Genomic DNA, 17,737 nt, shown 5'->3' with positions numbered 1-17,737 from the left:
CAGTAACAGAGTGTTTTTCCAGGATTGGTCGTATTTGTTTATTTTATGTATTTTGATTTAAAACGTAGAGAGAAATGTATTAAATAGAAAAAAATAGAAAATACATTTAAAAAAACTCAAAATGACAAACAGAAAGAAGAGAAGCAGAAAAGTCCTTATTTAAAAGCGAGACAGTTTTTACGCTTTAATCTGAAGTAGTTTCAGCTGTTGCACCGTGCTCTATTACCCATCATCCCTTTTGGTTTGGTTTGACGTCCATCTCATTTGTCTCCGCCCCTTTATGTCTCCACCCCCATCCCATGCATGCTGTGATGTGATCTCCATCTGCACCTCCATCTGCATCTGTTCTGTGCTCCATGCGTTGTGATTGGTTGTCCCGGTGTGATCTGTCGTGTGATTGGCCGACTGCAGGACCACAGCGGCGCTTTAATGGCCGAGGAGTTCAAGGCGTGTTTGATCAGTCTCGGTTACGACGTGGAGAACGACAAACAGGTAACGAGCACAAGGAGAGGACGCGCCGCTGATCACCGCTGAACGAGTGTACATGTTTTCCTGTGCGTTTATTTGCACCTTCAGCTGCTCGCGACTCCACCCACCCCCACCCACCCCCTCCCCCGCTCGCCACACCCCCTCCCCCACCCGTTACACCGCCCCCTGCTGGCCGTCTCAGCGCTGATGTCTCTCTTAACGCTGCTCTTCTGTTCTCTCTGTTTTTTTTTTTTTTTCTCATCCTGCCATACCTGTCTCTGTCCTCCTCCGTCTGTCCTGCCTGGCTTCTTCCTGTTCATCTCCTCTTCTGTCTCGCTCTCTGGCTGCATCCCTTCATTCTGTCCCTCCTCATCTTCATCCCTCGCTCTCCCCGCCGTACAGAAGCGCACGGGGATCATGGAGTCGGACGATTTCCGCGCGCTGCTCATTTCCACTGGCAACAGCCTGGTACTGCTTTCTGTCTCTCTCTGTAAATGTCTCTCTCATATGCTGGTGTGCTGGTTGCTCTCTCACTACTCGCGTCTAATTGGATTATTTATTTATAAAGTCATTAAATGAGCTTCAGTTGCTCTGATGATGAAAGTTAAGTGTAGAGTGATGCGACTGTCTGAGCGCACGTGTAGGGATGCACTGATCTCACCTGTGTTCATTTTCGCTCACCTGATCGCACACACCTGATCGCACACACCTGATCGCACACACCTGATCTCACACACCTGATCTCACTCACGTTATCACTCACCTGATCGCTCACCTGATCCCACATCAGTCCCTGACTGATCCCACACACCTGATCCCACACACCTGATCCCACACACCTGATCCCTCACACCTGATCCCACACACCTGATCCCATATCAGTCCCTGACTGATCTCACACCTGATCGCACACCTGATCCCACATCAGTCCCTGACTGATCTCACACCTGATCCCACACCTGATCCCACATCAGTCCCTGACTGATCTCACACACCTGATCCCCCACACCTGATCCCCCACACCTGATCCCACACACCTGATCCCTCACACCTGATCCCACATCAGTCCCTGACTGATCTCACACCTGATCGCACACCTGATCCCACATCAGTCCCTGACTGATCTCACACCTGATCCCACACACCTGATCCCACATCAATCCCTTTGACCGAGCTCATGCTAATCCCTACGCAGATATCAGTATTGACGTGAAACAGATGTTCTGTATGACATCAGTGCGTCCCTACAGATGTTTTAGTATAGTGTCTGTAGTAGTGTTAGTGTTGAGTGTTAGTGTTATTTAGAGATGTTTGGATTGGGTTGACCTTTTGACCCCTGTTGCCAGGGCGATGCTGAGTTTGCCCGCATCATGTCCATTGTGGACCCCAACAACACCGGGGCCGTGACCTTCCAGGCCTTCATCGACTTCATGTCCCGGGAAACGACAGACACGGACACAGCGGACCAGGTCATCGCTTCCTTCAAGATCCTCGCTGGAGACAAGGTGTGTGTGTGTGTGTGTGTGTGTGTGTGTGTGTGTGTGTGCGCGCGTGTTTGTGTGTGTGTGAGAGAGACTTTAAATTATGGATTTATCTCACTGTAAATTAAAGCAGCGCTTGATGTTAAAATGTGATTTGGAACACAGCCGGTAATCTGCTGTTCAGAGATTGATGAAGTTGCTGAAGTTATTAAGAGCTTTAAACACTGCTATTAAAAACTATTGAACTATTAATGTAACCTTTCTGTCTGTCTGTCTGTGTCACTTTCTGTCTGTCTGTCTGTCACTTTCTGCCTGTCTGTCTGTCTGTCACTTTCTGTCTGTCTGTGTCACTTTCTGTCTGTCTGTCTGTCACTTTCTGTCTGTCTGCAGAACTACATCACGGCGGAGGAGCTGAGGCGCGAGCTGCCCCCCGATCAGGCGGAGTACTGTATCTCCCGCATGGCGCCCTACAGAGGGAGCGACGCTGTGCCTGGCGCTCTCGACTACATGTCCTTCTCCACCGCTCTCTACGGAGAGAGCGACCTCTAAAAGGGCCCTAGATCTGGCACACTCCTCCATCTCCACCTCTCCGCTCCTCCATCTCCACTTCCTGTCCTCCATCTCTCCTTGGGGCGGAGTTTTACAGGACTTAAAGCACATCTGAGGGGCGGGGCCAGGGTCTTCTCTATGTGTGTGTGTGTGTGTGTGTGTGTGTGTCTTTGAGTGTGGAGAGAAACAGGAAGTAACAGATGTTATGTAGAGAGAGAGAGAGAGAGAGAGAGAGAGAGAGAGAGACGGCTCGTTCCTAATTCTTACAAGCTCACTTTCTTACAAGTTTTGCTCACTTCTTATTAGTCCTCTTTCAGATGAATGGATAAAATTATTTCCTTTATAATTTAGTATTAATTAGTTTTGAGATTTCTCACCAGCAGGAGTGAGAGCGTGTGTGTGTGGAGTAAATCGGGTCAGTAATTAATTAATTAACGAATTAATTAATTAATAAGAATTTGAAATAGTTGATTAGTGTGAACGTTGGTGCTGTAGTGAATTCCGGGTTTCAGCCTCGTTCCAAATACACACGTACACAGCGAGTGCACGCTATTCCGAATTTACATGCTGATGTTTTTCGTTTGTTATGGTCCAGGTGGGTGGGCGGGGCTTAGAGAGGCAGTAGACCAATAGGAGAAAAGAATGTTTTGGGTGGATTAAGAGAGGAAATAATGGATAAGAGTGAATGAGGGATGTGAGGTGTGTGAGAGAGAGAGAGAGAGAGAGAGAGAGAGCTCCACTCTGTTTTCTATTATCTGTGTTGATTTGCTCGCTGCAGTCTGAGTTGTGGGTTTTTCTGTGCTGTACATACTCATTGTGTTTCCACACACACACATATACACACACACACACACACTCGCATATACACACACACACACACACACACACACACTCGCATATATACACACACACACACTGTAATAAACCATGACGCAGCAGCTTTACAGATATTACATCATGAAATAAAATAAACATTGCGCTTGGCCAGGCATGTGCCGATCCATGGGAATCTTTCATCTCATGATATTTGTACGTTTTTATCACGGTTTCTGACGATATCGCGAGTTTGTATTTAAAGAAAAAGATGATTATATTCTTAAAAAAATCATTCCTCGTTCAGCAGGTTTTTCCACTGGCGTGGCGTTCTGAATCCTGAGCTTGTTCATGATTGACTGAGGAACATGTGCTTTAAATGTGTCAAAATAAGGGACAGACTTTATCCCCTAAACATGCTCCCTACTTAGGCACACTACTCACTCTCCCTTATTCAGGAGTAGGCTGCCTAGGTAGTGAACAAATGTTTTCAAATTGCAAAATGAGGAGAATCTTGTAAATATGGTGATTATATCTCACAGCTGATGATCGGCACATGCCTATGCTGTTATACTGTAGGTGCGGCATTGGGGGCGGAGCTACGTGTGATAAATTAATGCTAAAGCACAAGGCCCATGTAGTGCGCACTTCTCCTCTAGTCCACTCCTCCGGGACTCAAGCGTGGTCTGGACGTCCCTCCGTCTGAGATGAAGATTTCCTGGAAGATTGTGTGAGGTTGTGATGGGAGGGGGGGCGGGGTTTTGGGGGAGGGGGCGGAGTCTTAATGAACATTCCATAATGTCTTAATGATAAAATTAAATTGCTGTCTAACGATCTATGCAAATTATCATAATTATTATCTACAGTGACGGGATGACTATAACTGTACTGGTGAAATAAACGGTGAATAAACGCAAGTGACGGAGGAACGAGTGTGTGTGTGTGTGTGTGTGTGTGTGTGTGTGTGTGTGTGCTTTAGTGTGAGTGTTCGAACGAGAGTCTGTCTGTCTGTGTGTGTGTGTGTGTGTATGAGAATGTGTTTTTGTGTGTGTGTGTGTGTCTGAGTGTACGAACGAGTGTGTGTGTGCGTTTGAGTGCGTTTGAGTGCGTTTGTGTGTGTGTGTGTGTGTGTTTCCCTTTCACACTGCAGCCTGAGACTCAGAATAAACTGTAATCACCATCGTTTTATCACAATCTGTTTAAACTATTCTTGAGCTGTAAAGTGAATTCTGAACATTTTTAAATTCTAATAAAATATAAAGAGGACAGAAAAAACCCTGAAAACTGTCTGAGTGAATGAAAGAGAAGCTGAAAACACACACAATATAACTATACATATATATTAAATATAACTATAAATATATATTAATAAAATCTAGCATAGATCACTGGTGTGTGTGTGTGTGTGTGTGTGTGTGTGTCTCACCACTAGAGGGTGACAGTGTTATTGTGCTACAGGAGGTTTTGTGTTCCCTCCTGAATGACTGATCACGTGACACACACTGATCCTGACATCATCATCTACCCAGAATGCAAAGCGGGACAGATCTCTGCAAACACACACACACACACACACACACACCCTGTCCTGTGGCTGCATCCTGAATCACTGTGCAGTGTGTGCATTGGGACAGATCCACTGATTACATCATCATTTATTTCACACAGCGTATACACACTTCTCAGCTGTGTGTGTGTGTGTGTGTCTGTGCTTTAGTGTGAGTGTTCGAACGAGTCTGTCTCTGTGTGTGTGTGTGTGTGTGTGTGTGTGTGTGTGTGTGTGTGAGAGAGAGAGTGTGAGTGTGTGAGAGTGTGTTAGAGGTCAGCTCTCAGATGTTTCCCAGAACACAGCAGTGAGAGAGCCAAGGACTCAGGCTCATCGCCTCACTCAGCAGTCATCTGTCCTCAACTTATTAGAGCTGTGTGTTGTGTAGTGTGTAGTGTGTGTGTTGTGTAGTTTGTAGTGTGTGTCTGTGTCTGTTGTTTGTGTGTGTGGAATGTAAAAGGAGCTGAACTGCAGCAGAAAGTCCCAGAGTTTCCCATGACTTAGACGCTCTCCTGAGACACACACACACACACACACACACTCAGTTCAATATGATGCAGTAGATACTTTAGTGGTGAACATTTTAAATATTTAGCAAGAAAAAACAAATGACTGTTATTTTTAAATACATTTATGCTGTATGTTATATACAGTGTGTGTGTGTGTGTGTGTGTGATGTTTCCTCTCCTCTCTCAGCTGAAGTCAGCTGATCTCTCTCATGACCCGTCTGTGAGACCGCTGAACGTTTCCCTGCAGAGCCCCTTCAGGAGCAGCGTTACAGTGCAGGAGAGGAGTTCTCATAAAGAGAGAAATGAGTTCATTGCAAAAACAGTGATTTTAACCGACTACATATTTTTAGTATTAGACAGTTGAGGAGAACGTGAGCGAGAACGCGAGCGAGAACGTGGGCGGGAGAACGTGAGCGGGAGAACGTGAGCGAGAACGCAAGCGGGAACGTGGGCGGGAGAACGTGGGCGAGAACGTGGGCGGGAGAACGTGGGCGGGAGAATGTGAGTGAGAACATGAGCTGGAGAACGTGAGTGAGAACGTGGGCGGGAGAACGTGGGTGGGAGAACGTGAGTGAGAACGTGAGTGAGAACGTGGGCAGGAGAACGTGGGTGGGAGAACGTGAGCGAGAACGCGAGCGGGAACGTGGGCGGGAGAACGTGGGCGGGAGAACGTGGGCGGGAGAATGTGAGTGAGAACGTGAGCGGGAGAATGTGAGTGAGAACGTGAGCGGGAGAACGTGAGCGAGAACGCGAGCGGGAACGTGGGCGGGAGAACGTGGGTGGGAGAATGTGAGTGAGAACGTGGGCGGGAGAACGTGGGTGGGAGAATGTGAGTGAGAACGTGAGTGAGAACGTGGGCAGGAGAACGTGGGTGGGAGAATGTGAGTGAGAACGTGAGCGGGAGACCGTGAGTGAGACCGTGAGTGAGAACGTGGGCGGGAGAACGTGGGTGGGAGAATGTGGGCGGGAGAATGTGAGTGAGAACATGAGCTGGAGAACGTGAGTGAGAACGTGGGCGGGAGAACGTGGGTGGGAGAACGTGAGTGAGAACGTGAGTGAGAACGTGGGCGGGAGAACGTGGGTGGGAGAACGTGAGTGAGAACGTGAGCGGGAGAACGTGAGCGGGAACGTGGGCGGGAGAACGTGGGCGGGAGAATGTGAGTGAGAACGTGAGCGGGAGAACGTGAGCGAGAACGTGGGCGGGAGAACGTGGGTGGGAGAATGTGAGTGAGAACGTGAGTGAGAACGTGGGCGGGAGAACGTGGGTGGGAGAATGTGAGTGAGAACGTGGGCAGGAGAACGTGGGCAGGAGAACGTGGGTGGGAGAATGTGAGTGAGAACGTGAGCGGGAGACCGTGAGTGAGAACGTGAGTGAGAACGTGGGCGGGAGAACGTGGGTGGGAGAATGTGAGTGAGAACGTGGGCGGGAGAACGTGGGTGGGAGAATGTGAGTGAGAATGTGAGTGAGAACGTGGGCGGGAGAACGTGGGTGAGAACGTGGGCGGGAGAACGTGAGCGGGAGAACGTGAGTGAGAACGTGAGCGGGAGAACGTGAGCGAGAACGTGAGCGGGAGAACGTGAGCGGGAGAACGTGGGCGGGAGAATGTGAGTGAGAACGTGAGCGGGAGAACGTGGGTGAGAACGTGAGCGGGAGAACGTGAGCGGGAGAACGTGAGCGGGAGAACGTGAGCGGGAGAATGTGAGTGAGAACGTGAGCGGGAGAACGTGGGTGAGAACGTGAGCGAGAACGTGGGCGAGAACGTGAGCGGGAGAACGTGGGCGAGAACGTGAGCGGGAGAACGTGGGTGAGAGCGTGAGAACGTGGGCGGGAGAACGTGAGCGGGAGAACGTGGGCGGGAGAATGTGAGTGAGAACGTGAGCGGGAGAACGTGAGTGAGAACGTGAGCGGGAGAACGTGAGCGGGAGAACGTGAGCGAGAACGTGGGTGAGTACGTGAGCGAGAACGTGAGCGGGAGAATGTGAGCGAGAACGTGAGCGGGAGAACGTGGGTGAGAACGTGAGCGGGAGAACGTGAGCGGGAGAACGTGAGCGAGAACATTATGAAGATTTACACTATGAAGTAAACGAGCTCCTGATTTGTTTCATATCTAATCTGTAATTCTCTATATTGTACAGAAACGTTGGTGGTTTTCCTGCAGTAGGCACAACACCAGTGTGATGATTAATAACTCGTTTTTAACGTTTGACCTGCTGCAGCTTTAACATTTCTGTCTGAAACGTTTTTTTTTTCACATATTTCGGCAGAACTCTACTCTTACACACTGAACTCTATATATAGATTCATTACTGAGTCATTGAAATGACTCGTGTCTCTAAACGGAATCTCTGCTGCTCTATGTGACTTGAGCGGCGTTTAGCTCGTGACTCAGCTCATAAACACTCCGTCTGTGGCCTTGTTCATCTCCTTTAAAACTAAAACACAGCAGCTCTGTAAATTTCATCACTGAGACGACGTCTAGGTTTAAACATTAATGCGACTGTTTTTAAAATTATTTCTCTACAACTGTCAAAAGTGCAAAGAGAGTGAACAGAGATGATTCAGTAAGTGATGAAACTCTGATTCTCAGAGCTTTCTGTAAAACTCTCCACCCACACACACAGCGGGAACGTCTCATCACACTGAATCACACACACACACACACACACACACACACACACATGGAAAAACACAGAAATACACACATCTGTGTGCAAAGTTGCTGATCTGACGCTCTCTCTGTCAGTAAGCGCTTTATCCGGAGTCTATCCCAGGAACGCTGGGCACAAGAGGGAACACACCCTGGAGTGGACGCCATGAGCACACACATTCACACACACATTCACACACACATTCACACACACATTCACACACTCATTCACACACACATTCACACACACATTCACACATATTTACACACATTTAGACGCTCAGTCACATCTAAGGGGTAATTTAAATTAGCCAGTCCACCTGCCAGCATGTGTTTTGGAGGTGGGAGGAAACCAGAGAACCCTGAGGAAACCCACACAGCCAGAAACCCCACATCAGGATGGAACCCTAGAGCCAAGAACGACTTTCACGATCCCTTTAAGCTTAACTAAAATAATAATAATAATAATAATAATAATAATAATATAGATAAATTTTGCCAACAATTACAACTTTTAATTTATTAATGAACAACATTGCACTTTTTAACTGTTTTTAGTTACATTTAATGTTCTGGAACTTCAGTGAGACGTCGAGAGTCTTCAGGACAGAGGAGTTTACGCTTCTTTGTGATTTCTCAGCAACATGACAAACTGTGTTTTTTGTCTTCAAGAGAGAGAAAAAAGAGCCTGGTGAGGGAACGACTGTTTATAGCTGCTATAACGTAAGTGAGGAACAGGAAGTAACTCCCATATCAGGAGACTTACTGACTGTTACAAAGCGCTGACACTGGAGACTCCTTCCATAAATGTTAAATAAACGTCCCCTTACAGAAAACTTCACCTGATCAACGATTAAACACACAATTTTGATTCGTTTATGTGGAGCGTCTGCTGTACGAGTTCCTGCGAATGAGCTGTTACTATAGAAACCATAACGCGTCAGAACGAGCGCATTAATATTAACCTGTTTATATTTAGGTTCCAAAATCAGATCAATCTTCGACAAATATAAAGTAATATTTACACAGTTTGAGGCGGGATCAGAGGTGCTGCATTTTAGTGGAAAATTACGGATAAATATTTTGTCGTTTATTTTGTATTTTGAAGCGATTGTGCAGATGAATCGTGAAATCTGACCTGATGAGGTAAAAAGATCAGTTCTGGTTTCTGGGTCTCTCTAAATTAAGCTGCAGGGCGAGTACCGAGCACCACGAGGAACGTTCTGCAGGTTCCTGTCATGGAATGCTGTGACTCTCACACTCAGCAGTGATTCCTGCTCGCTGGATCAGTCCTCAGTCCGACAGAACGGACTGAACATTCCCAATCTCCTCATCCATCTGGGACAACAGATCCTCTCCAACATGTCGGCCATCGTGGAGCTACAATCCTGTAGAGCGTAGGAAGACTCAGCAGGAGAGGAGGAAAGCAGTGAGGTCCTTCAGGGTGCCCTGGACCATGACTGACCTCACCACTCTCCTTCTCCTCCTCTCCCACTGATTCTTCCCTCTGTACAGAATTCCAACTTTTTCAACCTGCACCAGCTCCCTTTTACCTCCAATAACAGGAAGTGAAGACACCCTGTCCGTGTGTGAGTGGCTCGTCGGGACGTGAGACAGTCAGCAGTGTGTCGTGTCTCCGTTTCAGGATGTGCGTGATTCAGTCCGGCGCTGCTGTCCGACTCTCCGGCTCCAGATGTTTCTTCTGGGGATTAAAAGCTGGATGTGATCTGACACACTGAGAGAGTTTTATTGATTGATTGTTTAACGTGAACACACACCGTTACACAACTTAATAACGATGAAAACTCAGTGAGAGAAAGTGAATAAACAGCGGCTCTGTTCTCTGCACAACCTCGAGGTCGAGACACACAAAATCCCAACGGAAAGAAAAGAGAACAAAAAACATCTGCAGTGAAACTGAGTGCTGTTTATAAAGGAATAAATCAGGACTAGCAGTGGCTGTCAGTTAGCGTGGTCAAATATTAGCGTTTTTAGCTGTCTCAGAGTCATGCTAACGTTAGTCTGGTGTTCGTGTAATGAAGTGTTCAGGAGTTTGTGTCTCTTCAGGAGTAAAAAAGAATTTATCAGTCAGAGGAATGTGGAAGCTGAACTTCGGTTTATCTTCTCTCACAACCAGCACAAAATATTCCAGCTGCTCCACCCGAACCACAGCCAACATCTGGATCTAAGCTACAGACTTTCTAACCCTCAACCTGAAAGAAAGCATGAGCTACGACATAACAGGCTTTTTATCACCGAGGGTTAGCTAGCCTGCTCATTGATTAGCATGATTACAGACAGATTAGCAAAGTTAAGTTACCTCTGATACACAACACAATAGAGCGAATAATGCTAATATTACACACTCAGGTTTTAATCATCGGTGGTTAGTGAAGTTCCTGCGTGCTGATTGGCTGCTCGGTCAGTGAGAACAGGAAACTGAGTTTTACTGATGATAGTTTGGTGATTTCAGGACCTTCAGAGTGTGGAGCTGCTGAGAACTTCTGCTTCTTCTGCAGACTCAGAGGGGCGGGGTTACTTAAAGGGGAGGGGTTATTCAAAGGGGCGGAGTTACTCAGATGGGAGGAGTTACTCAAAGAAGTGGTGATTCAGCAAAAATCAGCATCTCAATACTGAGTGATTTTAATAAATGTTACTGCTGTCCTGATGTGGTGGGCGGAGCTAATAAACAAACCAATCAGTGCACACAAAGCTGTTTATTTAGTCTTTAACTAACTTTCCACTATTCTGCTCTTGATATCTTTTGAATTAATATCTTTTTATTTTGTCATTTTAAATAATGAACACAAATAAAAATGTAAAATTGTAGAACAAATATAATCCAAATAAAATCTGGCTGTCATGTGATCCGTGTTTTTGGCTGCAGAGAAACTAAACACCGAGTTTTACAGTAAACAATAAAAGTAATAAAGTCCCAGCGCAGGTTGTGTAACTCTGGACTTCCCTGCATTGTTCGCTGCTCATGATCATTTCCTTTATCATGAAACTGCAGAAATTTCAGCTTTATTAATAAAACTGTCAAAATGATTTAACATTCTTTATCATCACACAAATGTGTAGAAATACACACAATGGAATTAAACGCAATCACACAACCACTGTGCAGTTTCAGTTTCAGTCCAGTGTTCCTCACGTTTACAAATTATAGTTATTATTATTTAGATTTGTAGATATAGTTATAACGCTTTATCATCTCTGGTGTCACTCTGAACTCTGGTGTCACTCTGAATGAGGAAATTAGTCCATAAAAATGATTGTGTGTTGAATATCGTACATGTGATTGTCGACACACCTGAGACAGGTAATAAACTGTGTGTAGATAAACGCAGAAACTTTGTGATGTTGCTGAAACTGAAACATAAAACTGAAACACTTCCTGTTTCACCGTCAGAGACGATCAGCATCAAAAGTGATCAAACAGAGCAACATATAACACACAACATACAACACACAATATACTACACACAATAACAACACACAACACACAACATACAACACACAACATATAACACAACATATAACACATACAACACACAACATACAACACAACATATAACACAACATATAACACAACATATAACACAACATATAACACACAACATACAACACAACATATAACACACATACAACACACAATATACAACACACAACATGTAACAACATACAACACACAACATATAACACACATACAACATACAACACAACATACAACACAACATACAACACAACATATAACACACAACATACAACACAACATGTAACAACACACAACACACAACATACAACACAACATACAACACACAACATACAACACACAACATGCAAGAACTAAACAAGTTGTGTGACAAAAGTACAAACTTCTCACTCCGAAATTACACAAATCATGACAAACAACCAGGATTGGTGCCAATCAACTAAACACACACACACGCACACACACACACACACCACATCCTGTAGTAGTGTGTCATTGGAAAATACACACGGTGAAGGAAATCTCTAATTTTAAATGATTTATGTTATGTATTTTGATAAAAGCTGAAAGGGGTTTACAATAAATAAATAAATAAATAAATAGTAAAAGGTATTGTTTATTGTTTTATTGTTTAAGTGTTTCATTATTTTAAACATTAGACATTAGAATTGTAATTTTATTATAAAAAAATCATTATTTAGGGATTTTATTTTTATACATTATATTTATAATACTGTAATGTTTTTATCAGAAACTTAAAGTAAAATATAAACTCTCATCATTGATTCAGTTATACAGCGGATATAAAAAGTTTACATAAATTTGAAAAAAAAGAAAAAAAGAAAAAGTACAATAACCTGGTTGCATAAGTATGTGCACCCTTTTATAAAGGGTCATGTGACTGTGCTCGGAATGAATCGATCACATTCAAACTCGCGTTCAAAAGTAATTCTCACGCAGCTGATTAACCCCAAATGAAGACCAGCTGTTTCTGTACGAGTTTCTTCACATCTTCTTGGTTTCATCCGACTGCTGAAGCTGAAGAGCTTACAAAGCCTGTACAGAGTCTCACTGTGGAAAGGAATTAATCAGGAGAGGGGTATAAAAACATTTCCAAAACATTAGATGTACCACGGAGCACTGTGAAGGCCATCATCAACACGTGGAGAAAATGGAAAGATCTAAAAGATCTAAAAGATATGTCTGGCGCAAAACCAAGACAGCTTATCACCCAAAGAACACCATACCCATGGTGAAGCATGGGGGTGGCAGCATCATGCTATGGAGCTGCTTCTCTTCAGCTGGAGCTCTAGTCGAGATAGAGGGAACCATGGATACCAAACACCAGTGTATTTCAGCACAAAACCTCCCCTCGCTGTCTGACAGATCTGCATTTTTACAGGAAGAGTGGAATAAAGAGTGGAGTGTATTACAAGCAAAAGGTCAGACAGACAGTCAGTGAGACAGTGAGACAGTCAGACACTCAGACAGTGAGACACTCAGACAGTGAGACACTCAGACAGTCAGACACTCAGACAGACGGTCAGTGAGACAGTCAGACACTCAGACAGTGAGACACTTAGACAGTGAGAGTCAGACAGTCAGACAGTCAGACAGAATGTGTTAGAGCAGATTCACTTCCTCTACATTTTCCTTTACGCATTCATGGAGTGTAACACAATCAGCGTGTGTGTGTGCATTTGGTTCAGAGTCTCATATTTATAAAAAAAAGTGATAAATATAGTTCTCCCTAAATTCCTAAATTAAGGAGTGTAGACTCTGTAGATGAAATCTGGGCTGCGTCCCAAATTCTGAGATAACAAACAAGTAATACGTAAAGTACACTCTTTCAGGAACAACAACAACAACAACAACAACAATAATAATAATAATAATAATAATAATATTTGGTGTGTTTCTTACTGCAGTGTTGTGGATCAGCTGGAGTTTTGTGAGTGAAATGAAAACCGTAAAGTCTGTGTAGTTGTGTAGTTTGTGTAGTTTGTGTAGTTGTGTAGTTGATTGTAAACAGGAGTGAGGAACGTGTGTGAGGTTTAAGGCCGCAGTAGAGTGATCTATTCGAACACCTTCTGTTTCTCTAAATCTCTCTCTCACAATGAAATCTGCTGCCGGTAAATAAAACACTGACTCAGTTTCCAGAGTGATGTGAGATGTGTGTGTGTGTGAGATGTGTGTGTGTGTGTGAGATGTGTGTGTGTGTGTGTGTGTGTAGAATTACACACGGTGTGTATTTTACGATGGTTACAGAGTTATTTTCTGCTCAATCTGAGCTTCATACTTCTGCAGGAATGTTCTGGATGAAGATCAGACACATTTTCTCATCAGTTCTTCTCCCTTGTTTTTTTTTATTTATTTCTTCTCTTCCAGGGAAGTGTAGTGTGCGGTGTAGTGTGCGGTGTAGAGTGCGGTGTAGTGTGCGGTGTAGAGTGCGGTGTAGTGTGCGGTGTAGAGTGCGGTGTAGAGTCTAGTGTAGTGTGTGGTGTAGAGTGCGGTGTAGTGTGCGGTGTAGTGTGCAGTGTAGAGTGCGGTGTAGTGTGCGGTGTAGAGTGCGGTGTAGAGTCTAGTGTAGTGTGCGGTGTAGAGTGCGGTGTAGTGTGCGGTGTAGTGTGCGGTGTAGAGTGCGGTGTAGTGTGCGGTGTAGAGTGCGGTGTAGAGTCTAGTGTAGAGTGCGGTGTAGAGTGCGGTGTAGTGTGCGGTGTAGAGTGCGGTGTAGTGTGTGGTGTAGAGTGCGGTGTAGAGTGCGGTGTAGTGTAGTGTGCGGTGTAGAGTGCGGTGTAGAGTGCAGTGTAGTGTGTAGTGTAGAGTGTAGTGTAGTGTGCAGTGTAGAGTGCAGTGTAGAATGCAGTGTAGAGTGTAGTGTAGAGTGCGGTGTAGTGTAGTGTGCGGTGTAGAGTGCAGTCTAGAGTGCGGTGTAGTGTGTAGTGTAGAGTGCAGTGTAGTGTGCAGTGTAGTGTAGTGTGCAGTGTAGAGTGCAGTGTAGAGTGTAGTGTAGAGTGCAGTGTAGAGTGTAGTGTAGAGTGCGGTGTAGTGTAGTGTGCAGTGTAGTGTAGTGTGTAGTGTAGAGTGCAGTGTAGAGTGTAGTGTAGAGTGCGGTGTAGTGTAGTGTGCAGTGTAGTGTAGTGTGCAGTGTAGAGTGCAGTGTAGAGTGCAGTGTAGTGTGCAGTGTAGAGTGTAGTGTAGTGTGCAGTGTAGAGTGCAGTGTAGAGTGCAGTGTAGTGTAGAGTGCAGTGTAGTGTAGAGTGCGGTGTAGAGTGCAGTGTGCATTGTAGTGTAGTGTGTGGTGTAGTGTAGAGTGTAGTGTGCATTGTAGTGTAGTGTGTAGTGTAGAGTGTAGTGTAGTGTGTAGTGTAGAGTGCGGTGTAGAGTGCGGTGTAGTGTGTAGTGTAGAGTGCAGTGTAGAGTGCAGTGTAGTGTGTAGTGTAGAGTGCAGTGTAGTGTAGTGTAGTGTGTAGTGTAGAGTGTAGTGTAGTGTGTAGTGTAGAGTGCAGTGTAGTGTAGAGTGCGGTGTAGAGTGCGGTGTAGTGTGTAGTGTAGTGTAGAGTGCGGTGTAGAGTGCAGTGTAGTGTGTAGTGTAGTGTAGTGTAGTGTGTAGTGTAGTGTAGAGTGCAGTGTAGCGTAGTGTAGTGTGTAGTGTGTAGTGTAGTGTGTAGTGTAGAGTGCGGTGTAGAGTGTAATGTAGAGTGCAGTGTAGAGTGTAGTGTAGAGTGTAGTGTAGTGTGTAGTGTAGAGTGCAGTGTAGTGTGTAGTGTAGTGTAGTGTGTAGTGTAGAGTGCAGTGTAGAGTAGTGTAGTGTGTAGTGTAGAGTGTAGTGTAGAGTGCAGTGTAGTGTAGAGTGCAGTGTAGTGTAGTGTAGTGTGTAGTGTAGTGTGTAGTGTAGAGTGCGGTGTAGAGTGTAATGTAGTGTGTAGTGTAGAGTGTAGTGTAGAGTGTAGTGTAGTGTGTAGTGTAGAGTGTAGTGTAGTGTGTAGTGTAGTGTAGTGTGTAGTGTAGAGTGCAGTGTAGAGTAGTGTAGTGTGTAGTGTAGAGTGTAGTGTAGAGTGCAGTGTAGTGTGTAGTGTAGTGTAGTGTGTAGTGTAGAGTGCAGTGTAGTGTAGTGTGCAGTGTAGTGTGCAGTATAGAGTGTAGTGTAGAGTGCGGTGTAGAGTGCGGTGTAGAGTGCAGTGTAGTGTAGAGTGCAGTGTAGTGTAGTGTAGAGTGCGGTGTAGAGTGCGGTGTAGTGTGCGGTGTAGTGTGCGGTGTAGAGTGCGGTGTAGTGTGTAGTGTAGTGTAGAGTGCAGTGTAGTGTAGTGTATTGTAGCGTGCAATGTAGAGTGCAGTGTAGAGTGTAGTGTAGTGTGTAGTGTAGTGTGTAGTGTAGTGTAGTGTGTAGTGTAGAGTGTAGTGTAGTGTGCGGTGTAGAGTGCAGTGTAGTGTAGTGTAGTGTAGTGTAGTGTAGCGTGCAATGTAGAGTGCAGTGTAGAGTGCGGTGTAGTGTGCAGTGTAGCGTGCAGTGTAGAGTGCAGTGTAGAGTGTAGTGTAGTGTGTGGTGTACTGTGCGGTGTAGAGTGCGGTGTAGTGTGCGGTGTAGAGTGCGGTGTAGAGTCTAGTGTAGTGTGCGGTGTAGAGTGCGGTGTAGAGTGCAGTGTAGTGTAGTGTAGTGTGTAGTGTAGTGTAGTGTGTAGTGTAGTGTAGTGTGCGGTGTAGAGTGCAGTGTAGTGTAGTGTACTGTAGTGTAGTGTAGTGTGCGGTGTAGCGTGCGGTGTAGCGTGCGGTGTAGTGTGCGGTGTAGAGTGCGGTGTAGTGTGCGGTGTAGAGTCTAGTGTAGTGTGCGGTGTAGAGTGCGGTGTAGAGTGCAGTGTAGTGTAGTGTAGTGTGCAGTGTAGTGTGCAGTGTAGTGTGCAGTGTAGTGTAGTGTGCGGTGTAGAGTGCGGTGTAGAGTGCGGTGTAGAGTGCAGTGTAGTGTGAAGTGTGGTGTAGAGTGCGGTGTAGTGTAGAGTGTGGTGTAGAGTGCGGTGTAGAGTGCAGAGTAGTGTGTGGTGTAGAGTGCGGTGTAGAGTGCGGTGTAGAGTGCGGTGTAGAGTGCAGTGTAGTGTGTAGTGCAGTGTAGAGTGCAGTGTAGTGTAGTGTAGAGTGCGGTGTTGTGTGTAGTGTAGTGTGTAGTGTAGTGTAGAGTGCGGTGTAGAGTGCGGTGTAGAGTGCGGTATAGAGTGCGGTGTAGTGTGTAGTGTAGTGTAGTGTAGTGTGTAGTGTAGTGTGTAGTGTAGTGTAGTGTGCAGTGTAGCGTGCAGTGTAGAGTGCGGTGTAGAGTGTTGTGTAGAGTGCGGTGTAGAGTGTAGTGTAGTGTAGTGTAGAGTGTGGTGTAGAGTGCGGTGTAGTGTGTGGTGTAGAGTGCGGTGTAGAGTGCGGTGTAGTGTGTAGTGTAGAGTGTAGTGTAGTGTGTAGTGTGGTGTAGAGTGTAGTGTAGAGTGCAGTGTAGTGTGTAGTGTAGTGTAGTGTGCGGTGTAGAGTGCGGTGTAGAGTGCAGTGTATTGTGTAGTGTAGAGTGCGGTGTAGAGTGCGGTGTACTGTGTAGTGTAGTGTAGTGTAGTGTGCAGTGTAGTGTGTAGTGTAGAGTGTAGTGTAGTGTGTAGTGTAGTGTAGTGTGCGGTGTAGAGTGCAGTGTAGTGTAGTGTACTGTAGTGTAGTGTAGTGTGCGGTGTAGCGTGCGGTGTAGCGTGCGGTGTAGAGTGCGGTGTAGTGTGCGGTGTAGAGTCTAGTGTAGTGTGCGGTGTAGAGTGCGGTGTAGAGTGCAGTGTAGTGTAGTGTAGTGTGCAGTGTAGTGTGCAGTGTAGTGTGCAGTGTAGTGTAGTGTGCGGTGTAGAGTGCGGTGTAGAGTGCGGTGTAGAGTGCAGTGTAGTGTGAAGTGTGGTGTAGAGTGCGGTGTAGTGTAGAGTGTGGTGTAGAGTGCGGTGTAGAGTGCAGAGTAGTGTGTGGTGTAGAGTGCGGTGTAGAGTGCGGTGTAGAGTGCGGTGTAGAGTGCAGTGTAGTGTGTAGTGCAGTGTAGAGTGCAGTGTAGTGTAGTGTAGAGTGCGGTGTTGTGTGTAGTGTAGTGTGTAGTGTAGTGTAGAGTGCGGTGTAGAGTGCGGTGTAGAGTGCGGTATAGAGTGCGGTGTAGTGTGTAGTGTAGTGTAGTGTAGTGTGTAGTGTAGTGTGTAGTGTAGTGTAGTGTGCAGTGTAGCGTGCAGTGT

The 17,737-nt window shown here is 45.6% G+C and overlaps 1 protein-coding gene and 1 long non-coding RNA gene across 3 annotated transcripts in view; one reads left to right on the top strand and one right to left on the bottom strand.

Annotated features, from left to right (window-relative positions):
• LOC128317135 (alpha-actinin-4) overlaps window positions 1-4,240 on the top strand; it is a 17,946-nt gene extending 13,706 nt beyond the window's left edge. For both annotated transcript variants that reach the window (XM_053227566.1, XM_053227565.1), the window contains exons 14-16: window positions 412-492; window positions 1,815-1,973; window positions 2,340-4,240. In XM_053227566.1, the coding sequence (XP_053083541.1) occupies window positions 412-492; window positions 1,815-1,973; window positions 2,340-2,498 (399 nt within the window). In that variant the 3' untranslated portion in view covers window positions 2,499-4,240. The remainder of the gene's footprint in view (window positions 1-411; window positions 493-1,814; window positions 1,974-2,339) is intronic.
• Window positions 1,241-1,657, bottom strand: LOC117599988 (uncharacterized). Its single transcript, XR_008300655.1, has 3 exons — window positions 1,600-1,657; window positions 1,382-1,553; window positions 1,241-1,307 (listed from the first exon to the last, which is right to left on the bottom strand). It is a non-coding gene; the product is annotated as an uncharacterized LOC117599988 (long non-coding RNA).
• Window positions 4,241-17,737: the final 13,497 nt, after the last annotated feature.

The sequence above is a fragment of the Pangasianodon hypophthalmus genome, chromosome 21 (genome assembly GCF_027358585.1).
Source record: "Pangasianodon hypophthalmus isolate fPanHyp1 chromosome 21, fPanHyp1.pri, whole genome shotgun sequence".
In the NCBI taxonomy this organism is placed as follows: Eukaryota; Metazoa; Chordata; class Actinopteri; order Siluriformes; family Pangasiidae; genus Pangasianodon; species Pangasianodon hypophthalmus.
This window is presented reverse-complemented; position numbering and strand designations above follow the sequence as displayed.